The sequence below is a fragment of the Mobula birostris genome, chromosome 14 (genome assembly GCF_030028105.1).
Source record: "Mobula birostris isolate sMobBir1 chromosome 14, sMobBir1.hap1, whole genome shotgun sequence".
Lineage (NCBI taxonomy): Eukaryota > Metazoa > Chordata > Chondrichthyes > Myliobatiformes > Myliobatidae > Mobula > Mobula birostris.
Genome location: NC_092383.1, coordinates 23,967,060 through 23,994,887, shown reverse-complemented (window position 1 = coordinate 23,994,887; position 27,828 = coordinate 23,967,060). Strand labels below are relative to the sequence as shown.

The 27,828-nt window shown below is 38.6% G+C and overlaps 1 protein-coding gene across 3 annotated transcripts in view; it reads left to right on the top strand.

Moving 5' to 3' along the window:
- The window catches only part of galk2 (galactokinase 2), a 120,339-nt gene that overhangs the window by 24,758 nt on the left and 67,753 nt on the right, over positions 1 to 27,828 (top strand). For all 3 annotated transcript variants that reach the window (XM_072278248.1, XM_072278249.1, XM_072278247.1), the window contains one exon: positions 5,220 to 5,310. In XM_072278248.1, the coding sequence (XP_072134349.1) occupies positions 5,220 to 5,310 (91 nt within the window). The remainder of the gene's footprint in view (positions 1 to 5,219; positions 5,311 to 27,828) is intronic.

Sequence of the window (27,828 nt, the reverse complement as noted above, 5' to 3'; positions counted from 1 at the left end):
GCATATGCAGTATTAAAGGCTTATTTATGCTTCATTTTTTAAGTGGTAATGAATTTACATAATTTATGCTATTTAATGTTATTTAAACTACTGACTTCTTATTAAATGTAGTTTGCTCTGCTTAGTTAGGTACCTATTTCCTACTTTTGCTGCTTCCTGAAAAAGCCACTCAGCCCTAGTTATACTCGTATTATATTTTAACCAGCAAACACCAAGTAGTATAGTTAACAAGATATGGTATACACTTTCTGAATTTAAACAGTGTCTATGGACACAGTTTTCCAATGATTTGCAACTTGTTAAATATCATCTTCAGTGATATTTTGTACATTGGTTGTATACCTGCTGAATTAGCATTTCTGCAAAATCAGATAATTCAAAAATTGGGAACTAATGAATTTCCTAATTATGTGCTTCAGATTTGGCATGCTTGAAATGCAAGCCAAGGTATTAAATACATGGAACATACAAACTGTATATCAATTGTATTTATATAGGGGTACTTGGCAATTTAGGTAGCACGTTAGTGTAGCAATTAGTGTATCACTTTACTGTGAGAGCTGTAGGATCAGAGTTCGATTCCCTCTGCTGTCTGTAAGGAGTTTATACGTACACTTTGCGTTGGCATCCTCTGGGTATTCTGGTCTCCTCCTACATTCCAAGGACATGCGCATTAGGAGTAGTAAGTTGTGGGCATGTTACGTTGGTGCTAAAAGCTTGGCGACACTTGGCAGCACATTCTCAGACTATATTGGTTGATGCAAATGATGCATTTCACTGCATGTTTTGATGTACCTGTGACAAATAAAACTAATCTTTAATCTCTATATCTCTAAAATAGGACAAGAATTTAAAAAAAATTTAGTTAGGAGTTCCATTTTGAGTACTGAATTGAAATTGATGATTACACCAGGAGCACAATTACTTTGAGATTTAAGGTTACCCTTTGAAGCGTGGTCACATCTTATCTGATGGAAGAAAATTAGATTAGGGGCAGTTGAAAACTTGTTATCTGAGTTTGAAAACTTTTTATTGGGCTTGCTTTGAAAATAGTTTCTAAAAGCAGATCTCAGGCCAAGTTCTTCCCACTTCTCAGTCATTGAACTTCTCACTTTTTATTCAAAGGGAAATAATATATTTTTACGAGGATATTTCTTAGTAAAATGATTCAGGAATAATAAAACAAACATAATTGCATATTGACAAACATGACCATGGTGTTGATATCTGCTTTGATACATCAAAATGAAATAATTGAGCATAAGTGATTAAGGATCTCACATGAATAGCACTGATTCAAACTTTGCCTCTCTAACCTGTTATGTTCACTATTTTAATGTGATTTTCAGAAATGTCAAGAGACCCTGCTATATATAGGGTAGCTTCAGATATTTAAACATCATGATCCAATAATGTAGCGCTAATTCAAGTGTCTTTTGATAGTGAAAAGCGCAAATTAGTCCAAGTCCAAAGCTACCAATTAAAATTAATGGTAAATTTTATTGCAAGTCAGGAGGTGCAAGCTAGGTTGCAGGGTTAATTTGGGAGTTTTCTTCACTTTCGCCCTGCCAATTCCTCCCCCCCTCCCCCATCTCATCCCTCTTCAACCGCAATTGTCAGAAGGAGATCATGCTTACCTTGATGATTGCTTACTCGGAACCTACGGCGAGGTGTCCTCTTACCCACCACCCTTCCAGTGAGCTTTAAGTGGAAAGTAGCAGTACAATATATAAATGGAGAAATCGCCTGAACCTTAGACTGACATCATCATGGTTGTTTCTTTCCCACTTCTACTGCTGACTAGGCTCTCATCCTGCTTCATGTATCAGGTTTATGGTACACATTGCCCTCAGTGGAGCACCAGATAGTAGTGTGCTTCAAATTGACAGTGGGAGAAAACAATAGGTCCTTCAACCCTTTCAAGATGTACAACAATGTGAAGCAACAGGTCAAGTCATTTAAAATTAGGTTTACTGAAGTGCAAGTATCCCATTCAGTGTGTTTACTTGGTGTGGGCCTGATTGCCACACAACACCGAGAGAGTCTTTCAATAAGAAAAATTTCTGCATGTACCCTCCCGAATTTGCAAAAACATCAGAAAGTCATAAAAACCTTACTTCAGGCACCACCATTTTGTCCAGACTATTTATTGAGGTTTAGATTATATTATTCCTTCAGTAGATGCTGTGTTGTATGACATGAGCAATCGTAGTCTATGCATGACCATAAATGTTCTTGGCAAATTTTTCTACAGCGCCGTTCCAAGACGGGTGACTGCCTGGTGCCAGTGGTCACATAACCAGGACTTGTGATATGCATTAGCTGCTCATGCGATCATCTACCACCTGATTCCATGGCTCCAACTGATCTTGATCAGGGGTGCTAAGCAGATGCTACACCTTGCCCAAGGATGACTGCAGGCTAGTGGAGAGATGGAGGGCTTTGTACCTCCTTTGGTAACGACATATCTCCACTCTGCCTCCCTTTCGATTCTCTGAAAAACTGTAACTTTTGTTCCACACTGCTCATGACTCACTCAATAGTAAATGGAGAGTCTGATTGGATTATAGTAGTTACTGTAGAGCCAAATAATTATATTACGATTTTGTCACAATAACTGGTTTTTGTTCACAGCTTCAAGTTCAGATGACATTTTTAAATGAGACCTCATATTGAAGAGGGGGGAGAAATTTTAATTTGTATTTTCATGGGCCAGATTAGCTATCTGTTTCCCATAAAAGGATAATTTTTTTTAAATGCTGTAGATGTATTTTTAACATAAAGGAATGCCAACAAAAGAATCAAGAAATTAGCCAATGAATGTGATTGGCCATTACGTAGTGGTAACTAGTGAAGGGAGATATTTCTGCTTTTAGGAAAATTATTTTACTGGTTAATATTATTTGTCTGTTCAGAGTGAAGGGAAGTCAATTTAAGAGCTTGAGTTAATTGGTAATACTTACACCTCCTATTCTGAAATGTGATAAATCAAGGACCTAGCTGCCTGCTCTGATCACTCAGATCAATATGACCAATTTGTCAAGTCTACAAATATCCGGTATAGGACAGTTAGACCCTTAAGTCTGTTCTTGTGTTTAATTAGCTGATAACTTGTGTTAAATTGCTGTTTCTGTATTTCAGTTTGGCATTCAACACATTGTCCCATAGACCCTAGGTGAACAAACTCCTACTCCTTGGTCTCAGTACACCACTGTGCAGCTGGTTGTTAGATTTCCTAAGCAACAGCCTCAGATAGTCAGGATGCGCAACCACTCACACACGATTGCACGACCAAACACCCAAGCAATCACATCATCAGGTTTGCCGATGACACCAACAACGATGAGATAGCCTACAGAGAGGAAGTGGAAAAGCTCGAAGCATGGTATCAGGCAAATATTGTCTACCTTAATGTCAGCAAGACATAGGAGATGATTATCACCTTCAGGAGAACTCACATCACACTCACTGCCACCCCTCCCCCCCCCCCTTTATTTTGGCAACACAGCAGTCAAAACTGCAAGCATTTTCAAACTCCTGGGTGAGTGCGCATGGCACACAATCTCTGGTGGTTCCAGAACACATCCTACACAGTTGAGAAGGCTTATCAATACCTCTACTTTCTGAAGGGGTTTAGGAGAGCTGGACTTTGCACATCCTACAAATGTGCAGTAGAGAGCATCCTGACAAGCTACATCACTGCTTGGTACAGAAGCTGCACTGGAGCAGACAGGAAGGCTTAACAATGGATAGTCAAAACTGTCCAGTGTATCACCAACACTGTCAAGGGTGGTGCCGGAAAAGGGCCAGTAGCATCATGAAGGGTCTCACCCACCATGCTTATGAACTGCTTGTATCACTCCCATCAGGGAGGAGGCTACGTAGCAGAAGCAACAAACTCAATAAACAATTACTTTCCCCAAGCAGTAAGGCTGATCAACACCTCCACCCACTCTCTCCACCACCACTTTATATTTCCTGTCAGTCACCCTATGTACAGTCTGGCATCACTTCTATGGACATGCAATCATATATATATATTTATATATTGTGTGTGTGTGTGTGTGTATTTCAACCCTGCCCTCTGTTTTGTCACTCATCGTCTTACATATTAAATATCTATCCATGTCAGTTAAAGAGTGTTTAGAAACTCTCTTACTGATTTTTTTCAAATATTCGTGATCCTGTGAGAGAAAATACTTTTGGGTCATTTCAGAGCAAATAACTCATGATTTTTTCTTCTCCTTTATCTTTTTTACTCTCTTAATGACACATTCTCATTTTGTTAAGTGGATATTTGATTTATCAACGTGAGATGGTTCTTGATTTGATCATTCTGAGATGTGCTTCTTTTAAGAATTGTTAGTATGTTCTTTTTATGGTCAGCTTTTGTTTATATGTACAAGAAAAAAAAACAATAAATATAACATAACTGAAAATAATGTATTGCACCTTCCAAATTCTCCTTTCATGTTAAGTATTTCTTTGGGGAAAAGTTAAATCTTAATGTGACAATTAGACCCTGTTGATCTTTTAGAATATATAGAGAGATTGCACGGGGTGTGTTTTTCTAGTCTCTTCTCGGGAAGCCTCTGGAAAATGTTAGGAACTTTTGGGTTGAATACTTCTAAATACTTGCAAGTAACCCCATTTCAAAATTATTGAAATTAAATAATAAAGCTTAACAAGCATTGCTAAAATATTTGATGATGTAAGGCTTATATGGCTGCATGATAGATTATATGACGGGTGATCTATTTTAAAATATGCAATCACTTTTAAATTGTTAATTGTTTTTATATATTGAGTTTGTGGTCCATCAAATGGATTTATAGTGCAACACTGCTAACCCACTACCTAATTGTTCAGTGTTCTCAATGAATTTATCTTGCTGGGTGCTGATTCCTTGACACAAGGAGCCATGGTTCCTATATTCCTTGGAACTCACTAGGTTTGATGTAAATCTCTTAATCTCTGCATAACATTTATTTTAATAAAACAACATATTAGAAGAGTGTTGCAGTGGTTATTGAAATAACAAAGTATGAAAATCTGTCAGTCCAGCACCATTAACATCCCAGTGTGTTGGATTAACTGAATTTTACTGTCTTATTTATTTGGACAACAAAAGAGTTGTTGGTGACTTTTGCTTCTAACCAACAGGTGGCAGCAATTAGTTATTCATTGATATACTTCAACAATGGTCTTTATTTTTGCAGGGATTATAACGTTCATATAAATAACATCCACATTGATAAGACTAAACCTCTTTGGCAATACTACTTTCTTTGTGGATTTAAAGGAATTCAGGTAAGGTAAAATTATTATTGTTCCTGTGCATCATTTTAAAAGGAATTCCAGTTTTTGCATGCAGTAAACTAACATCAATGTTGAGATGTTTATTAAAGCTAATGCTTGTAGACATTTGATTATAGTTGCATAAAAGAGATAACTTGTACAGTCGTTATACATTGCAGTTAAGATGTAACATGTGGCACACTGGTAACACTCCCATCTTGTTTTCAAGTTCCACTCCAGAAATTTCAGTACAAAATGTAGGAAGGAGTACTGTGTATGTCCACATGATGTGTTTCAAATGAATTGTTAAGCCAAGGCTACACCTGCACTTCAAGTGAACAAGAAAGATACCAAGACAGTATTTTAAATAAGTTCAGCAATGTTCTCCTATCCCTCAACTTAACAAAGAGAAGTAGGCTATTTGCCCCTTTGACTTTGTTTTGTCGTTCACTAAAACCATATCTGAACTGATTGTGGCAACACCTCCACTTTCTTGTATGTTCCCTGCAGTTCACAAATCTCAGACTACGATATATTTAATGAGCCAGCATCCACAGCTCCATGGAGTACAGAATTCCAAAGATTCATGATCATTTCAGAGAATAAATTCTTCCTCATCTCTATGCTGACCAATTCACCCTTATCCTGAATGATCTGAAATAGGTTCTCTGCATTATTTCCAAGGCAGGAATATTTTTCCATAAATGAAGAAAGGCATTCTTGCCTTTTGAAGTAGTGGAGAGTCTTAAATACTGTTCACAGATTTCACCAAATTCCTGTCCATTTGGAGAAAACCTCACCTACTCGTGGACTCAATTATCATGCAATAGGCTGGCTGGTGCTGTAGTGACATCTACACAGGACTTCGAGACAAGCGGTCCTGGGTTTGAATCCAGCCGGCTCCTTGCATGCTTTCCTTCTGTGCTGGGTTGAGTATTAGCATGCTGGTGCTGGGTCAAGCAGCTAGTGACTCGTTCCATTAAAATAAAATATACAAGTGCTATAGAAGGCAGAACAACAAGCCATGCAATAGAGGCTAATGTTATATCTTCATTCCTAATTGGTTGGAGTACTGCATACTAATTTTATTTTTTTGAATCTGAACACCAGCATTCAATCGTCTTATTTCAATAAAATCCCACTGTTCTATTCTTCTTACCAAAAATAATTACTTTGTATTTTTCCATAGAATATGCTATCTACTGTAGTCTTACAAACTCACTTAACCAGTTATAGCTTTTACCTTATAGTTTATAACTTTTTACAGGAACTCTCTGCCTACCCTATAAGTTATTTTCAAGAAGCTCAACATTCATACAAAACACTTGATGTCTTCTTCTAAGTCATTTTGGTGGACTCTAAATAGCTGAGAACCCATACTGAACCTTGTGGCTTCTCAGTAATTACATACTGCCAATTGAAAATAACTCACTTATCTCTATAATGCTTTCCATCAGTTAGGAAATACACTCAGTGGCCAATTTATTAGGTACATCATACATCTGCTCTTTAATGCAAGTGCCTAATCAACCTGTCACGTGGCCACAATTCGATGCATAAAGCATGCAGACGTGGTCAAGAGGTTTAGTTGTTGTTTGGACCAAACATCAATGGGGAAGAAATGTGATCTCAATGACTTTGACTGTGGAATGATTGTTGAGCCAGACGGGGTGATTTGAGTACCTCAGAAACTGCTGATCTCTTGGGATTTTCACGAACAACAATCTATTGAGTTTACAGAGAATTCTGCAAAAAAAAAAAAAAAAAACAAAAGATAAAACATCCAGTGAGCAGCAGTTCTGTGGTCGAAAATGCCTTGTTATTGAAAGAGCTCAGAGGAAAATGGCCAGACTGGTTCAAGCTGACAGGAAGGCGACAGTAACTCAACTAACCATAAGTCACAAAAGTGAAGTGCAGAAGAGCATCTCTGAATGCACAACATGTTGAACCTTGAAGTAGATGGCCATACCAGAAGACCATGAATATACACTCAGTGGCCACTTTATTAGGTACAGGAAGTATCTAATAATGTGGCCACTGAGTATATTCTATCCATTCCAAAGTATATTGTTACCAATACAGCGAGCAGTAAATTCCAGTGTGGCACCTTTTGGAAATGCAAATGTACCACATTGTTAATTTCCCAATGACACTTTGTGAGTTATGCTGTGCTTACTAATGGGTGTAAGATAAAAGGTGGATCAGAAGTCTGTGATAATCTTGCATAAGGGTGTCAAAAGATTAAGAGTTTCTGTTGGGGTTGGTGAAATTAGGGTGAGTGTGAACACAGAAGTGTTTGAGAATGGTACATCTTATAATTAAAGCACTGGATAAGTTTTACACGAGAGGTGATGTAAAAATCATGGCTTATGGAACGGAACATAATGTGGTCATCTATTTAATTGGCTTGATGGCAGGAAATAAAATTAGGATCAAAGAAAAAAATGTTGTGAATGTTTTTGCAGTGATCTATGTTGTGACTGCACATTTACGATACATGCTTTAAAGTCTGGCAAGGTAGGGACAATATATTAAACTGTGCTGCAGGTACTTAAGTTGGATGGCATAGAAAATTGCATTATGGATTGTCATACCATGTAGGCTGTCCAGAAGAATCCTGCTAAATCAGCGTACAGTCCTGAAAAGAATTGCTAGCTTTCAGAGTGAACTGAGTCCCAAATTTTCACAGAAGCGCTGAGAATTTGGGACAGCTGACAGATATGGGCGGGTTGGAATCTACTAGTTTGCCTACCTTTGGACTGCACATGGAATGCAGCCGCAAGACTTGGTTTTGTTGGGATGTCTGAGCATCGCACTGGGGAAATTATTTCTCTGACTCTCCTCCCACCCTGAGTAGGACCTGAAATGATTTTTGCATTTATCTACTGACTTAATGTTTTAAATTATTTATTTCAATATTAATGTTTTATATATCTCTGAAAGGCCAAGACACTTAAACAAATAATATTTAAGTGCCTTGGACAGGCACATAGCTTTGCCAGCTGTGAATGTCTGTCAGGCAGAAACAGAGCCTCTGTACCACACCACCTGGAGACAAGTTGCTATTTACAGCTTGCCATTAGTCTCAACAGAGTGGAAAGGTAACAGAACAAGTCTTCTGTCTCTTATTTACTATCTTTCTGCCCGTTATGCCGCTGGCACTTAGGACAGCAATGAAGGTCCTCCATCTCTCTCTGTCCTTGGCCATCTTCTCTATTGTGCCCCAGATGTGGTTCAGGGTCCGCACTTCTGTCTTTATGGTATGGTGATGTTGCCTTTTGTCTCCCACGTTTTCTTCGCCTTTCAGGAGTCCAATGAAGTGCTGTCTTGATGATGGAGCTGGCCTCTCTTCTCATCACATGCTTCTGTCTCTGGTCCAGTAAAAACAGAGAATATTAGAACTATTCAGCAGGTCAGATAGCATCTGTGGAAAGAGATACCAAGTTAACATTTCAGGTCAAAGGCTCTTTATCTAAACTGGGAAAGAGTAAAAAAAAAGTTAGTTTTAAATTAACAAACAGATGAGAGAGAAATAGTACAAAGGGAATATGTCTGATATGGTGAGGCCAGAATTGCTTTGGTGATGAACTGTTGATAAAATTATTAAGTTATTAGATTAATGAGGACCACCAGGCATAGCTGTAGGAAATACCCGGCAGATCAGGCAGTGTCAGTGGGGAGAGGAAACATTGAAATAATAATATAGATGGAGAACCTACAGCAATCTGGTTGTTTCTAATACAACTAGAGAAAAGAAGTTTCCTGAAATAGTTGATAGCAGGCCAAGTCCACTATGATTTAGCAAGAGAAAGGACTACGAGAAAATCTGCAACTGCTGGAAACGCTGAGGATAGGCAATACCTGTGGAAGGTAAAGATTCTATCAAAACTGAGAAAGACAGAAAGCAAGTTATTTTAAGGAAAATCAATTGTAGAATGGGCAGATCGGCAGATCGGTGAAAACAGCTAGTCTCGGGAAACCTTTACATCTTCCCCCTATCACCTTCCAGCTTCTCACTTCATCCCCTCTCTCCTACGAACCCACCTTCTCCCTCACCTGGTTTCACCTGTCACTTGTCAGCTTGTACTCCATCCCCTCCCCCTACCTTATTATTCTTCTTTCCACTTGGTTTCCATTCCTGATTAAGGGTCTTGGACCAAAACATTGACTGTTTATTCTTTTCCATAGATCCTGACTGACCTGTTGAGTTTCTCCGGCACTTTGTATGTGTTGCATACACTTTAGGCATGGAATTAGGGAAAGACAGTTCATTTGGTAAGATCTTAAGTGGAATTTGTGTCTGGTCAATTAAAGGCGGTAGTGTAGGTGAGAAAGGATGTATAAATAAACAGTTTTGTTTTGCATGTGAGGAATTGATGCTGAAATGAAACTACTCCTAGTTAAGATGTAATTGGAATATTTTAAACTGTCCAGAATATATAATCTGGGAACTATATAAAAACCCTGTGGGCCAGTAGTGTAGTGATATCGACATCAGACTTCGAGGCGAGTTGTTTGAATCTGGCCGGTTCCTTTCATGCTTTCTATCTGTGTTGGATTGAGCGTCAAGCTTGGCCTCATAAAAAGGCAGACAAAATGTTAAAGCGACAGCAGGGTTGCCACCTGATGCTCCACAAGGCACAGAGAGGAATAATAATATAAAAACAATTGACTGCAAAGTAAATTCATAAGATAAACATAGGAAATTACAAGATGGTAAATAGTTTCATTTGTCATTGGGATGACAATAAAAATTAAAAATGTATTTTCATGGTTGTAGTTACATTATGGAATTCATTACTAACAATGATTGCCGAGACAGTAATTGTGCATTTTGATGAGAAAATTACTCCAAAAATATACATAAACACAAAAATGGGATTAGATTGAGTGCTTAATGGGAGAAAATAAATTTATGGACCAATGGCCTGATGCTGTTTGTTTAGCAGCACCATTATGCATAAAGTTGGTGTCCTTGCACTTTGTTTATATTTAAAAACTGTTTCCACAAACTAATATGTAAAAATCCATGAAAACTGTTCATAATTTTTAGATTGCCTCTTTTCAGAATTAGATTTAGTACTATATTTTATCTTATTTCTTGGTCTTCAAACACAGTAAAACTCCAATCATCTGTCATGCTTGGGACCTTACAGGATTATTAACTGTTAGTTATTAAAAACCTAGCACACTTTCAATCTTGTTTTTTTAGATGTTACAAAATATTCTAATATATTTTGCAATGAATTCACTAAGTGTAAAAGATGCGAGGGAACTAGGAGCCCATTGAATTTTAATGGGATCTGGTGATCTTTGTAGGAAGCATGGGAAACAAACCTGGTGAGTTTAGTAGAAGAACATGAAATGCAACTGGGTTTAGTTTAAAGAGAGGGCAGGAAGTACAACCAGATGCTAACATATTGGGATTTCAGAATAGTTGGTTCATTGGTTATTTTAGATTTCTTGCATTTTAGATTTTTTTTTTATTTTTCAACATTTTATCAGAGGTTTAGTTTGTTTTGAAAGAGTGTTGGATGTGCAAAGCAGACTGAAATGAGAAATTGCTGCACTGAAAAATTACTTTTAATAACATAAGTGTTGAATTTCCATTTGTCAGAACGGCTAAAATTTATATATTTAAAAGTTGTTTCAGAATAATCATTTCCATCTTTGTTTTAAGTCATGGCAATGTGTTAGGTCATTTTGGCCTAGCTTTCAATCACTGCTTTGAGCAGAGTAGAAAATTAGCATTTTTAAATTTGAATGGGAAACTGTCAAGATCTGCATACAAGAGAAAATCTGCAGATTCTGGAAATCCAAGCAAAACACACAAAATGCTGGAGGAACTCAGCAGGCCAGGCAGCATCCATGGAAAAAAAGTTCAGTCAATGTTTCGGGCCGAGACTGACCTCTACCTTGATGAGGCCCAGCGACAACTGACAGACACCTTCTCTTACTTACCCCTTGAGCAAGATCCCACTGAGGAGTACCATGCCATTGTTTCCCACACCATCACCAACCTATTAGCTCTGGGGTTCTCCCATCCACTGCCTCCAACCTCATAGTTCTCACACCCCTCACCTCCTGTTTCTACCTCCTACCCAAGATCCACAAACCTGCCTGTCTGGGTAGATTAATAACTGACTAGATTCTGGAATATGGTTACAAGGATTAAAATTAAGCCTAACCTAAAAAATTCTTTCTATCCATTTTTCATTTTGGAGATGAATACTCAATTACTTGTGGTAAGTCCCATTAATTAGGATGATTAGAAGCATCAGATGAACTGTGGCTGCCTAAGTGACTTTCAAAATTATCTTTTTAAATTTAAAAGGTGATAAATGAGGAAGAAAATTATGTCAGTGATCAGAATGGGTATATAAGAATTGTTCACAATTTTGCCAAATGGCAAATCTATTCTGACTAGATTGCTAATTATAATCATGTTAACTGATAGGTCCCTTCAGGGTTGAGAGCTGATGGCAAGTCATTCCTTAATTAAATGGGTCTTGCTGCTTTGCGGCTAATGTCACATGGAGTCCAACAGAAAAATAAAGATGTGCTGAAGAGTACAGCCAGTTGCACTTTGCATCTCATTCTTATGTAACATGGAGGACTTGCACAGGAATGCCAACCCTTCATTTGGATGGGATTGAGGAGCCTATAAAAAAAAATTAAGTATTTGACACGGGCAGTAGCCTCACCACTATCAAGGAAATCTTCAAAGGCAGTGCCTCAAAAAGACTACAACCATCATTAAGGTTCCCAATCACTGAGATCAAGCCCTCTTCTCATTAGTACCATCATGGAGAAGTACAGGAGTCTGAAGCTTCACACTCAACATTTTTGGAACAGCTTCTTACCCTCCGCTGTTGGATCTGTGAATGGACCACCAAAGGGAAGTGTCCCAAATATGTGGCTGCCCTGATTAACTGATAGCCCAATAAACCGGAATCCACTGTATTTGTTATTACAAGTTTGTTATGTACCCCTTAACGGGTTTAAGAACCAGCAGAAATGGAACACACCTGGAGTCTGGTTTTGCTGTTAACTAATGCTATTTTTATTAGTAACTATGCAAAACAGTAATATATAACCAGATAAATCGAACAGGTTAACAAAGTTTATGCATATATAGGTGTGGAAATATAAAACCCAAACTTCTTCAAGCTTAGATGGTAATTGATATAGTCTTACGATGGAATGTAAGATAGTTCAGTTCAATGCTCAGATTAATTAATAAGAGATACTTGTAATCCAAAGGCAAATGTTGTGAGAAGGCAATTATGTCTATGTTCCACAAATTCCACAATAGCAATACCAGATAACAAGGGGTGTAGGTTTTATCTCCGAAGTTGTTCCACTCCACACACGAAGTATCACCGACAGTGATCTTCAACGAATATCCTTTCAACACAAGTAGTACCACACCCGAATTCAGCTACAGGACATCTCAAAGTGGTGGCCAACAGAATCCATGTATGGATTATCACCAACAGTAGTCTATCACTGAGGTACCATCTTCAAGTGGTAAAACTACCAACCCAGGCAAGGATTATCACACACAGGTAGTTTCCACACAAGGTTACCCTAAACACACAACATGTGATAGCCACTTATCCAGTTCCACGACATAGGAAATAACTCCAACAGTGATTTGCCACAGGGGTGCCTTTCTTCAGTGAACTACCACACCCAGACAAAGGGTAAATACATACGTGGTATTCACAAAGGTTTTCCCCTCACCAGAGAATCCACTTCTGTGGATTAACTACGTGACAATCACACCTTCGTATTTGAATGGAACTCAAACTCACCCTTATGGACTACTTAGGAGAGAGTCTAAACAGTGACCTCTTTGTCACTAGGTTTCTTCTGTTTCAAACCTTCCTCTCCCCTCTGCAAACTTCTTCTAGTTGCAGTACTTGTGAGAGTCGTTTATCAATACTCTGGATCGATCTCAACTCACCCCTTTCCAAACTACTGAAAGTTTAAACCAGGACCTCACTCACTGGTGTCTTTCATTGATCGAATCCATCTTGACTCTGTGTCCTTGTATATTCAAAACAAGCCGCAGAAAAGCCATAACATCGATTGTCTATCAAATACCTGCACCCTCCGTCACCATGGCGACTCACGAGCTTTCTCTCTCTCCGAATCAGTTTCACCCTCTCTCTCTTTTTAAAGGTACAGTCCATAAGGGATAATTCAGGATATTGTCACAAGTTATTCCTACAACTCTGATTGAAAAGCTCCAGAACCTGGGCCTCTACCTCCCTCTGCAACAGGATCGTTGACTTTCTAACTGGAAGACCACAATCTATGCAGATTGGAGATAACACCTCCACCTCGCTGACACTCCACACTGGCACACCTCAGGAATGTGTGCTTAGTCCACTTCTCTACTGTCTCTACGCCCATGACTGTGTGCCTAAGCACAGTTCAGGCCTTCTGTGAACTTGCTGATGATACAACCATTGTTGGCAGAATCTCAGAGGTGATAAGAGGTGTACAGAAGCGAGATGAATTAGCTAGTAGAGTGGTATCAAAGTAACAACCTTACACAACATCAGTAAGACCAAAGAACCGTTTGTGGATTTTAGAAAGGGTAAGATAAGGCAACATACACTAATGCTCATAGAGGGATCAGAAATGGAAAAGTGAGCAATTTCAAGTTCCTGGATGTCAATATCTCTGAGGACCTAACCTGGTCCCAACATATTGATGCAGCTATAAAGAAGGCAAGACAGCAGCTATATTTCATTAGGAGTTTGAAGAGATTTGGTACGTCAACTAGAACACTTGCAAATTCCTACAGATGTACTGTGGAGAACATCCAAACTGGCTGCATCACCATCTGGTATGGGGGGAGCGGGCTACTGCACAGGATTGAAGTAAGCTGCAGAGAGTTGTAAAATTAGTTAGTTCTATCATGGGCACTAGCCTATCTTCAAGGACCAGTGCCTCAAAAAAGCAGTGTCCATCAATAAGAACCCCATCTCCAGGACACGCCCTCTTCTCATTGCTTCCATCAGGAAAGAGGTACAGAAGCCTGAAGGCACACTCAGTGATTCAGGAACTGTGTCTTCTCTGTCATCTGATTTCTAAATGGGCATTGAACCTATAAACACTACCTCACTACTTTTATATTTCTGTTTTTTGCACTACTTATTTAATATAACTATCATATATATATATATATATATATACATACATATACATATTCATTCATACTGTTTTTCAGTTTTTTCTCTTTTTATGTATTGAACATAGAACATATCACACTGTACTGCTGTTGCAAAACAACTAATTTCACAACATATAGTATGTCAGTGATAAGTCTGATTCTCAATCTGATGATATATTTTTAGGATCGTCTGTTTTATGTATATTTTTTTATGTGTTTAAATTCTCTTAATCTCTTTGTATAACTAACAGCAAGCTGATAAAAGGTGCCAACACAGTTCAGACTTGAAGCTAAAGATATTATTCCTAAGGCACATTTGCTGTCTGGAACTACCATGACTCGGTTATTTTTTCAATTAACGTCTTGTCCCAATTTTTACATCTGCAAAAAGTGCGAGCTGGTATATATCATTGGTGGCAACTCCATGCAATGAAATAGGTCCTATGACATCTGGTCCATTGGAATAGAATTGTCAGTCATTGTCTGTGAAACAGAAATGGCCTGTCATGGGCCAACTGAGTGATTCATTCTTGGATGAAATGGTTCAGTGCTCTTGTGTGAATCAAATGAACAGTGTCTAATGTTTTGACAATTCTGTTTTGAATATCCAAAGCAATTCCAATAAATGTGGAGCACGGTATTGAATTGTTTCCCAGCATTATTTTGGAATTAAGCAATTCAATTTATGAAAGATTGACCTTTTATTTTTCTTTGAATGAGGGCAGCAAACTGCTTTGCCTGGATATTGTGTGATTGTACCAGTAGTATTTATCATAGTGCTGACTTGAGCTTGGTTGATGACAGAGATTGTTTGCAATGAAATAGGCCAGGCACAATATTGACATGGCTATTCCAGTTATATTTCTGATTCGTGATGGTTGGAATCTTGATGAAGGAAGTGATTTTGAGGTTTAAGGGAAGATGCTGGGTATTTTCTTTTACGCTGTGGTCATAATTTCATACTTGTAAAAATAACTTCCTTTAGTCAGCCTAATTTACTGACCTTGTGCAGATTTGGGTCAATTGCTTTATAACATAATTTGTGAATGAGCCAAGTACAGGGTGACTTAGAAAACAGCCTCGTGCTTAATCTTTGTAAAGGGGGTGGGGGAACAAACAGATGTTGCTGTTGGAATTTGTATTAGATGCTCTAGTAGTGATATCCTATGCTGGTGGTCTTCACTGTTTAACATGTGGGGACCACTTTGACAAAATTACTTCAATGTGGGAACCATATTACTACAGATTGTTGTTTACTATTCTTTGTTGGCACATATTGTGCCACCCACACTCTGAATCTCTCAGGGATGTACATGTTTGACTGGGATAAAGGTGCTTCAGTACACTTTCTCCCTCCATGTTTCACCTGGCCAGTTCTTACCTTGACCATTCATCTCCTCAGTCCTCTTTAAGTTCCTAGAGTTTCCTTCCTTTCCTCAACTCCCAGTTTTCTGACTACTCCTTATACTTCTGCTGGTGTAGTGCTAACCCCTGGCTTTCATCTGTTCACCTAAACAAGAGTGATCTATTTAAACATCTGATCTTATCCTTGGCCATGCACTGTCCGTGTACCCAACCCTGTTCCCACTGCTGTCTGTCCATGAACCTGGCCCCATTCTTGGCCAAGTTCTAGCTCCTAGCTATTAATCTGTCCCCATTTTCAGTGATCCCATCGTCTTTAACTCCCAGCCATGCACCTACATGCATTTCCCATTACACTCTACAAAGCTGTCCTGTTTTTAGAAACATAGAAAACCTACAGCACAATACAGGCCCTTTGGCCCACAAAGCTGTGCTGAACATGTCCTTAACTTAAAAATTACCTAGGGTTACCCCTCGCCCTCTATTTTTCTGAGCTCCATGTACCTGTCCAGGAGTCTCTTAAGAGATCCTATCATATCCACCTCCACCACTGTTGCCAGTAGCCCATTCCATGCACTTACCAATCTGTGTAAAACAAAATACAACTTACCCCTGACATCTCCTGTATACCTACTTTCAAGCACCTTAAAACTATGTCCTCCTGTGCTAGCCATTTCAGCCCTGGGGAAAAGCCTCTGATTATCCACACGATCAATGCCTATCATCATCTGATACACCTCTATCAGGTCACTCTTGTCCTCCGTCGCTCCAAGGAAAAAGGCCAAGTTCACTCCCAACCTATTCTCATAAGGCCTGCTCCCCAATCCAGGCAACATCCTTGTAAATCTCCTCTGCACCCTTTCTATGGTTTCCACATCCTTCCTATAGTGAGGAGACCAGAACTGAGCACAGAACTCCAAGTGGGGTCTGATCAGGGTCCTATATAGCTGCAACATTACCTCTTGGCTCCTAAACTCAATCCCACGGTTGATGAAGGCTAATGCACTGTATGCCTTCTTAACCACAGAGTCAACTTGTGCAGTAGCTTTGAGTGTCCTGTAGACTTTGACCCCAAGATCCCTGTGATCCTCCACACTGCCAGGAGTCTTACAATTAATACTATATTCTGTCATCATATTTGATCTACCAAAAAGAACCACCTCACACTTACGTGGGTTGAACTCCATCTGCCACTTCTCAGCCCAGTTTTGCATCCTATCAATGTCCCTCTGTAACCTCTGACAGCCCTCCACACTATCCACAATACCTCCAACAATTGATCAGGCTTGGTCTGTACAGCTGTCTGTATTTCCAACCACACTTTGATCTCCAGCTACTTCAAGAGATCCATAGGTTTGATTAGAACTGGTAATTGTTTGTGGGGCTTATAATGAAGGGGCATGCAATGATATTTTTTCTTTTTTTTCCAATATGAATAACACGAATTTCTAGAGGATTTTCCTTCAATATCATTAAGGGTTTTGATGTGACTTCTTTCTACATAATTGACTGAATGCTGCATTAATTCTGAGGGCAGATTCTCTCTTTGCATTCTTGGTATGCAGTTATTCCACCCTTACTTGAACAGACGGCATGACCATTTATTTTGCAGTCTGGCCTGGTAGAATCCACACTAAACATTAGTGAACAGCAATTTAAAAAAGTCATTTGCTGACTCAGTTTATATGTCATCATTAGCTAAGTGATGATTAAGAGATTGATAGAACAGCAATTCATTGCATTATATTTGATCTGCTTTTGTGCATACTAGATAGGCAATTTACCAAAGAGACACCAATATTTTTCAACTGTTTTTCTGTAGATCAAATGTTTCAGCAGATATATTCATGTCTTTATATACTAGGTTGTCAGTGAATTCAGAGATATATGTGATTATAGACTTCAGGAGAGTGAAGCCAAAGTTCCATGACTCAGTCCTCATGGGAGGATCAGAGGTGGAGAGCGACTTCAGATTCCTGGGTGTTACCATTTCAGAGGACCTTTCCAGGAAACAGCACATAAGTGCAAATGCAAAGAAAACACGGGAGTGCTTCTACTTCCTTAGAAGTCTGTGGAGATTCAGCATAATATTTAAAACACTGACACTGTAGTGGACAGTGTATTGACTGGCTGCATCACAGCCTGGTATGGAAAAATCTTACAAAAGGTAGTGGATTTGGCCCAGTGCATCATGGGTAAAGCCCTCCTTACCATTGAGCACATCTACATTAAACGCTGTCGTAAGAAAGCAGCATCCATCATCAGAGATCCCCACCATCCTGCTCATGCTTTATTCTCTCTGCTGCCATCAGATAGAAGCTGCAGGAGCCTCAGGACTTGCATCAAGTTCAGGAACAGTTACTACCCCTCAACCATTGAGTTCTTGAATAAAAGGGGTTAACTGCACTCTTCCTGCCATTATTGAAATGCTCCCATAACCAATTAACTTATTTTGAAGGACTCTATCTTATTATCCTATGTTCTTGTTACTTACTTACTTTATAATTTATTGTCGCCAAACAATTGATACTAGAACGTACAATCATCACAGCGATATTTGATTCTGCGCTCCCACTCTCTGGATTACAAATTGATAGTAAATATTAAAAATTTAAATTATAAATCATAAATAGAAAATAGAAAAATGGAAAGTAAGGTAGTGCAAAAAAAACCGAGAGGCAGGTCTGGATATTTGGAGGGTACGGCCCAGATCCGGGTCAGGATCCGTTCAGCAGTCTTATCACAGTTAGAAAGAAGCTGTTTCCAAATCTGGCCGTACGAGTCTTAAAGCTCCTGAGCCTTCTCCCGGAGGGAAGAGGGATGAAGAGTGTGTTGGCTGGGTGGGTCGTGTCCTTGATTATCTTGGCAGCATTGCACCAACAGCGTGCGGTGTAAAGTGAGTCCAAGGACAGAAGATTGGTTTCTGTGATGTGCTGCACCGTGTTCACGATCTTCTGCAGCTTCTTTCAGTCTTGGACAGGACAACTTCCATACCAGGTTGTGGTGCACCCTAGAAGAATGCTTTCTATGGTGCATCTTTAAAAATTAGTGAGGGTTTTAGGGGACAGACCCAATAGTTATTCATCGCTATTTATTTATGTTTGCATTTGCATAGTTTGTTGTCTTCTGCACTCTGGTTGATCTTTCCTTGATCCTTTTGTAGTTACTATTCCACAGATTTGCTGAGTATGCCTACAGGAAAATCAATCTCAAGGTTGTACAGGTCCACAATCCTTTATCCAAAATCCTTGGGGCCAGTTGCATTTCGGAATTCATAATTTTTCGGATTTCAGACCCCTCCCCCCCCCCCCCCCGATACCAAAAAACACGTATGCTGAAGTCCTTTCTTATTTAACCTGTCTCAGTGTGGTTGAGTTTAGGACCCAGCGGCGCACCAAACCTACGCACCCCCCCCCCCCATATACTTTTAATCATCTCTAGATCACTTATAATACCTAATACAATGTAAATAATTGTTATACTGTACTGTTTAGGGAATAATGACAAGAAGAAATTTTATTTCCAACAAAAACATTCAATAAAACATAAAAGTATACAGCTTCAAATGAACCGAATCAAACACATGGTAAAAGACTTATTGAAATAAATGTAGAACGTCACTGTCACTACAAAACTTCGGTAACTTGTCTTTCTGTTTATTTAAATCATATACAGTGGTAGTTCTGACACTATTTTCTTCACTAAGACGCCGCACACACGCACCACGATCAAGCTTCTGCAGTAACTCCACTTTCTGGGTCATTGATAAGAGAAGATTCTTTCTCTTTTTCTCATTGTTACCTTTAGGGGTATCTGCAGCTCTTTTTGACATTTTCACAGTGAAATTAAACACAAAGTCAACAGTGAACACAAGATATCAGTGAACAGCAAATGCACATGTAACCAGTATGAGCGCTGAGCCACAACTGACGTCTAGCAGCCTCTGCTGGTGCTGCCACGTCACACCTGAGTGACGTCAGCTGTTGGCGAAAAAAACTTTTTGGATTTCAGAATTTTGGATAAAGAAATGTGCACCTGTATATGGTGACATACGTACATTGATAATAAAATTTAGTTTGAACTTTGAAATAGTGTATAAAAATATAGTTTTAATATTGACTCACTATAAAAATCTAAAGATATACTGAATTTATGGTGCAGGATATCTCAGAGATTCCTTTGAAGTTGTGCCACCAGGCCTAATTCAGCAAAGATCCCAATCTCTCCCATTGTCACAGTAATGTTCCAGACAGGTGTGATGCAAGGAAGTGAGAGTCCTTGGTTTTCTTTCTTTCCAAATGCACATTTTGATCTCACTCTAATAGACAGAAAAACATTATATATTTCAAGCACAAGAAAAATACACAAAAGGTGAAAGATGGAAACACTGAAATAGTGATCAACACACACAAAAAGTGCTGGATGAATTCAGCAGGGCAGCCAACATCGATGGAGGGAATCACTGTTTCTGGCAGAGTCCTTCATCAGGGCTGGATAGAGAGAGGGCAGAAGCTAACGTAAGAAAGTGGGTGGGGGGAATGGGGGAGAAAAAGCTGGCAGGTAATAGCTGAGTCCAGATGATGGGGGAGGGTGAAGGTTGTGAGAAGATGAGTGTTGATAGGTGGAAGAAGTAAAGTGTTGAAGAAGGAATGTGATAAGAGAGAACAGTGAACCATTGAATAAAGGGAAGGAGGTCATGAAACCGAGGGATGTGATGGGCCGGAGAGGTGAAGAGAAAGGGAGAGGGCCATCAGAATGGGAGTATACAAAAAAGGAGCGGGGAACAAAGGAGAGTGGTTACTGCAGGTTAGATGCAGGTTACTGCAATGTTTATACCATCAGGTTGGGGACTACCCAGAGAAAATGAGGTGTTGCTCTTCCAATCTGCATTTGGCCTCTTTCGTTTCCCCCACTCCCACCCCATTCTGCTGGGGCTTTGGCTGTTTTCCCTCTGTAGATGCTGCCTAGTCTGCTGAGTTCCTTTGGCACTTTGTATGTGTTGCTGTGCAGAATTTGCAGAATCATTTGTGACTTGGAAATAGTGAACTTATTCCAGCAAACCATTTCAATGTAAGGCAGAACTGAATGCAGAAGTTCATTAATTTAATGCTATTTGGCAGGTGAAGTTATTGCAAGACTCTTTAAATGGTATGAAAGAGAGAAAGGTATTGTATGCTAGAATAAAAACTGAATGCTAGCGCCCATATATGTTTTTTGTTTCACCTATTTCGTAGTAGTGTCCAATCCAAATCAAGATGAAGTTCAAGTTTAATTGTCATTCAACTGATGGGTAGAGCCAAATGAAATAGCATTCTTCTGGGTCCAAAGTGCAAAACACTGTAACAACAGTCATACACAGTTAAATTTGAAAGAAGACCTCAAGGCTAAACACTAAATATTGTTGACTTCTGGTGATTTGGGTTTCGCATCTTATTGAATGGTGGAAGTCATTCCTGTTCATGACTTCCTTTGATCTTTTCTCTATATCTGTATTTGTATGTGTGTGCTTTTGTGCATGTGCGTACCAGATGTGGGACAGAATTACATTTGAGTCCTATATTGGACACTTAAAAAGCTTAAGAACAGTGGCAGACTAGTAATTTGTTTGATTGAAAGTTTCCTTCAGCTTTGCATTGGCATCTTAATTTTATAGCTTTGGATAGAAATAAATATTTTATCCCTTTAGGGGGAATGGCTGAAAAATGGTAGCAAATAATAAGCGGGACAGGGAAGCTCAAACAAGCACAACTGTACTGACTTCTATTGTGAAAAACCAGCTCTTCAGCCATGAATAGGTCAATAATTATAATGTGGGGAAGAAGCATATGGATGGGACTTTACACTTTGTACTCTAATAAATGGTATTTTTAATGTTCAACATAGTTTTTGGGTGTCTTTCTGGCATACATGAACCACTTAACGAGGAATTGTTCTGAAACCTGTATCAGTTTAGTTCTATCATAATTACTCCCATCCTTGGGAGTAATCTCTCCTTTTTGGCAACACTTAGTTTGAATTAGAATATTTCTATGGGAGAAATTGCAGATGAAAATCTCAAACTTGAATGCCTTCATTGTGCAGAATGTCAGTACACTATGCCGAAAGGTGGGAAGAGGGGTGTGGTCACACAACTTGGGCTTTTACACTACAGAACAGGGCCCCAAAGTAGTTTGAAATGCTACAGACTTGTATATGAATGTTGAAAAGTTCCAAGGGTATAGCCTGTTTATATTAATTTGAATTTCTAACTCTACTGGGATATGTCTAAAGCAATACTTGGCAGCCTTCACTTTCTGAAAGCAAAGCACTTTGTGAAACATTGCGTGATAGTTCTATAATTTACATTCATGCAAGACGAGCCCTGTGGATCAGTGCTGCTTAAGATATTGCTTAAGCCTCTTTTTCATATTGGGTTTGGCTAGCGTTCTTTAAGACAAAATAACTGGCATCTATATATCAACTCATAATTTGCTCTCAAGCTGGCAAGGGAATTGTAGACATAATACCTCTAATTCTTTTATAACAAAGTGTTATTTTCATTCAATTTAGTATTTTCCACAAAGAATTTCAAACTTTTTTTACTTGCATTTCACTGGGGTATGGATCTATAAAATATGTTTGTTTGTCTTCTGCTTAAAATTTCAAGAATTTGTATTACTTTTTTGCCTATTTTTACTAAAATGAGCTATATCCAAGGGATTTTTGCTTATGTGTATTGGCAAAGGACAACATTTTTGGTCACTAGAGACATTACTGTATGATTATTATTTGTGCAACTGTCCTGACTCAAAAAAACAAACTTAAATACCCAATTTACTCTGGAGTAAAATTTATTGCCCATAATTGTATTTTCCTCCCAACCCAGCCAATTTAAGGAGGTTAACAGAGTTATGGGAAAATAGCTCTGTCACAAAATTTTTGCTGTGTAGGTGAAAAGTGTGCAATGTTTAGAGTGATCTGACCTTATTTTTTTAACTTCTGTTTTTTTACATATTTATTTTCAGCAATAACTATTGTTATTTGATTTTTAATAATGATGTCCAAACAGGGTTACATAGAAGAGTAGAGAACAGAATAGATCAGCCATGATAATTTCAAGTGGCAGTTCTGGTGGCCTATTCCTACTCCTGTTGTGTTCATGTGTGGTTCAGGTGACTAGAGAAATATTTAGTGAAGTATACAGTGTTGAGACTGATGGATTGTAGTTCTGACTGAGAAATTGTTTGTCAATTTAGGCAGAGGTTGGGAAAGGACTTAAGTGTTCCAGTGGTGTACTGTGTTACATTGTTCAGTTAGACAACAAGTTGATTGTGGCCATAGCTGGTCCTTCCATGTAGGAGTATACATGGATCATTCCAGATGTCCCTGGTACAAAACTGAATCAACCAATTGAATTAGATTGAAATTATGTAAATCTCACTGGTCACCATTAAGTAGGTTTTGTTTTAATGGCTGGTTTGGCATTTAACTTTATTTAATAGAGGTCTGATTGGGATATCATCTCATATTGTGGCCACGGTGCTTATGGCTCTTCTGTTACCTGTGCTTGCAACCAAAACTCCTAAATAACAACAGACTGCTCCTGTTTGGAAAGACCTTGAAAGTAATTATTTAAAGCATGTGGCTGCTTGCATAGGTTAAATGGAGTCACTTGTATATCATGGTGCACGTTCTATACAGAGTCGTATAGTGTGGAAGTCGGCCTTTTTGACCACCAGGTCCATGCTGATCATCAAGTATCCATTTACACTAATATCAATGTACAGCATTTGTCCATAGTGCCACTTTAGATACTTCTTTACTATGAGTGTTTCTGCCTCCACCAAGCCTCAGGCAATATTCCGATTGCCCTCTTGGTGAAAAAAAAATCATCCTTGTATCCCATCTAAAACTGTACGCTTTACCTCAAAACTATGTTGCTTGGTTTTCGAAATCTCTACCATGGGGGAAAGCTTCTTACTATCTGCTTTATCTTTGCCCATCATCATTTTTATACCTTTATCTGATCTCTGCTCTGCCTCCTTTGCACCAAAACAAGGGGCAATCAAATAAGTAATTGAAAATTCACCCTTACCAGTCACTTGTTTATGAATGAAACAATCCATTTTCGGCAAAATCTGAATGAATCTCTACATACAACCTTTTCCAGTTCCTCTTATTGTATTGTGACCAGAATCTCTCACAGTTCTCCATCTGTAGCTGAAACGATGTTTTAATAAAGCGGTACTATAACCTCCCTGTTCTTATTTTCAATGCCTGGGCTAATGCTTGCAACTATCTTGAATGCCACCTTAACTACTCTATTGGTCATTAAGCCACATGATTCATAAAATTAGTTATGGACCATTTAACCACTGTGATCACAAATCTGTTCAGGGCAGATATTGCTAGAATAATTTACTGAATTTGAGAACATTATCGAGCATGCAGACAAAAAATGTAATTTATTTTTGACTTTCGAGATGTTTTTCATAAACAAAGGATTTAAATCCTCAGATAAAGTGGCAGCATGATTAATGAAAATCAGAAATAAAAATGCTGAAAATGCTGATTATTTGAAATTACTGAGTTCAGACAAGGAACAGTAAAGTACCCCATTTTCGAACTCTGACCATTACAGCCTTTTCTCCACATTCCCATGCTAATTTCAGATAATTATTGTGTATTTATACTTCTTGTAGGTTGACCTCATTATTGCTGCCTTTCACAATTTTTCACCCATAAAAACTTTTCTTGGCAGTTGTATAACAGTTTTACCTGGGTAGCATGGAAAGCTTTTGTGCTTGGCGGATGTTTAAATACTGTTTAAAATTATGTGGCTTGTATAAGGTTATAATTAGAAGTTATGATTTATTTTAATATTGAAAAATATCTGTGATACTTATTGAAAAAAATTCTGTGATATTTATCTTGATTCTTTTTGCACAACTTCAGTAGAGTCTCCCTTTGCTTTCTCTGTTGGCTTTTGCATTGATATCTGCAGTAGGGTGCTATATTTTAGAAACAAGTAATCCTTGAACCAGCTTTAAAAGTTGGGTGTTTTTAAGAGGCGTATAATTTTAAATCAATTTTTTAAATGTTACGTTAAGTTGTTTTCTACTAATCTTATTTGTTTATCCACTGTTCCTGTCACTAAATGTTAAATTTATTCCTGTTAGATGAAGATGGTTCATACCTTGTTAGGATCCAAACTCACCTCAATGTGGGCCTTGTGCAGTGTTCCAAAGGCAATAACTATCTTGCAGTCTGGTCACTTTTTCCCAATCCAAATGCGAAAAAGGTACCCAGTTGCCTTCCTTCTGACATCTTACTGATTGATGTGAAAAGAAGACATAAAATAAGATAAAACTTTATTTATCCTGAAGGAAACTATGGAAAATTCAACCTCAATCTTTTCTGCCCTGTATATTGCACCAGTGACCCATCTTAAATATTAAACAAATAGGATAGCTATTCATGTTAAAAATAAATTAGCTGTTGGGAGGTTAGTATTTCCTATACTTCATGGTTTGAATGTAATGCAGCATAAAAACACTGATCTCTTCCTGTATTTAATCCCATTATTGATAAATTTTCTTGCAACTTTAGATGGGTTAGGAGCAACTGGGTGCCATTTGATTTTGCAAAGTGCACTCTCCTGGTATTATCATCCCAAAATGTTTTCTTTATATTTGTATACTGTATGTCTTCTGCGGTTTGCAATTTATATTTTTTTTTAAGTACTTTTGACTGGATGAATTGTTCTCTAAAAGTTAACACATTTGTGAATTTTGAAGTGATATTTTATACACACAGATCTCTATTCTAAATTTTATTGTCATCAGCATGCCATGCCAAATTTAATGATAAAAATGATACAGAGGTATAATTTTAAATAACTATAACAAACTTGGTTTAGTTCCTTAGCAAATGTTGTATTATAATTGGTATCAGGATTCAGAATCAGCTCCTTCCTGTCGGACATCAGATTTCTGACCAGTCCATGAATTGGTGAATAAGACCTCATTATTCCTTTTTTCTACTATGTATTTATCTTGTAATTTATACCACTTAATGCCTTTGCACTGTACTGCTGTCGCAAAACAACTAACTTCATGGTCATACAAGACAGTGATATTAAACCTGATTCTGATATCACTCATAATTGCAGAACAATTAAAGGTGCCTTAAAGATTTTATAAGGGTAGAACATAAACTAGTGTCATAAGGACTACTGAGGAACAGAGAGCCCTTAGTGCATGAGTGTAAGGTTCCCTGAAGGTGGCAGTACAGTTGGGTAAGGTGGTGAAGAAGGCAAATTGAGCACTGACCTTTGTTAGTCTGGGCAAAGAATATAAGAAGAGGAAGGTTATTTTCTGTACTTTAATTTTTTTTTACTATATGTAAAAAGTAGCAAGGTAGTGTTCGTGGGTAAAATGTTTATTCAGAACGCTGATGCCATAGGGGAAGAAGCTGTTCCAGAATTGTTGAGGGTGTGCCTTCAGGCTCCTGCAGCTCCTCTCAGATGGTATTAATGACAAGAGGGTATGTCCTGGATGATGGATGCCGTCTTTTTGAGATAACACTAATTGAAGATGTCCTGGATGCTACGGAGGCTATGCCCATGATGGTGGTGACTGAGTTTATATTTTGCTGCGGCTTCTTTCGATCCTGTGGAATACCCCCCCCCCCCATACCAGATGATGGAATATTTCAGTTATGAGGAAAAAATGAAAGAACTATATGGGTTTTCCTGACAGTAAAGAAGGCTTGGGTGCACCTAATAAAGGTAATCAACATTTATGAGGAGCATCAACAGGATAGATTGTAAGAAGCATTTACCCGTAGGATAGGTATTTAAAACTAGAGGGCATAGGTAAGGGGTGTAAGGGGTTTAGGTAAGAGGAATAAGGGATTTAGGTAAGAAGACCTTTTCTCATCTAGAAAACAATTGGGCTTTGGAAAGCATTGTTAGAGTGGGTACTCTACATTTAAGAAATCTCTAGACAAGCATTTGAATCACCTAGGCATAGAAGGCTATGGACCAAGTGATGATAAGTGGGATTAATAAGCATAGGCACTTGATGGTCAACCTGGGCATGCTGTAGCAAATGTTTGTCTCTGTGCAGTATTGCTCTGTCTCGAGATTCAAAAATATGGTCAAAACTTTTTGAAAGTTTGCCTAGCCAGGGTGTGTGACTAACCTCTGACACATTAGAATTATGGTTCAAGTGTTGTATGCAGATAAGGATGGCTTCTGTAAAGAATTTCTCACTGAGAGATCTGCAGCAGATATATTGACACTTCGTGGATAGGTGTGCCCCAAGTGCAGATGGTTCACTGTTGCCATTAAATTCAGGGCTTTGATCCTCAGTGCTAAATGTCACATCCAGCATATTCTCCGCAACTTCTGCAATCTCCAGTGGTATACCACCACCAGGCATATCTTCCTCTCACCTTTCCTCTCCGCTTTCCACAGGCATCACTCTCTCTGATACTCTCTTGTCCACTCGTCCCGCCCATCTCTCTCTCAGATGGCAGAAGTTGCAGAGAATATGTTGGATATGACATTTAGTGCTGAGGATTGAAGCCTGCAACAGTGTCAAATGTTACACCTCCTCCCTCACCATCATTTAGGATGCTAAACAGTCTGTCAGGTTAGGCAGCGCTTCATGTAGATCTATCAGTTATTGTATCTGATTCTCCCAGTGCACCTCCTTTATAATAATGACACTTGGCCAGATTGGGGATCGCTTCGTCTAGCACCTTTCCTTTGTCCACTGTTACAGCCAGGATCTTCTGTTGGTTCACCATCTTAATTCCACTTCCCTTTCCCAAAAAGACATGCTTGTTCATGGCTTCCTCTACTGTCAAGTTGAGGCTAGATACAGATTAGAAGAACAGCACCTCGTATCCCATTTTGGTAGTCTCCAGCCTGATGGTGTCAACATCAATTTCTCTAACTTCTGGTAACCTCTCCCCTCTGTTTTGCACCTACTTCC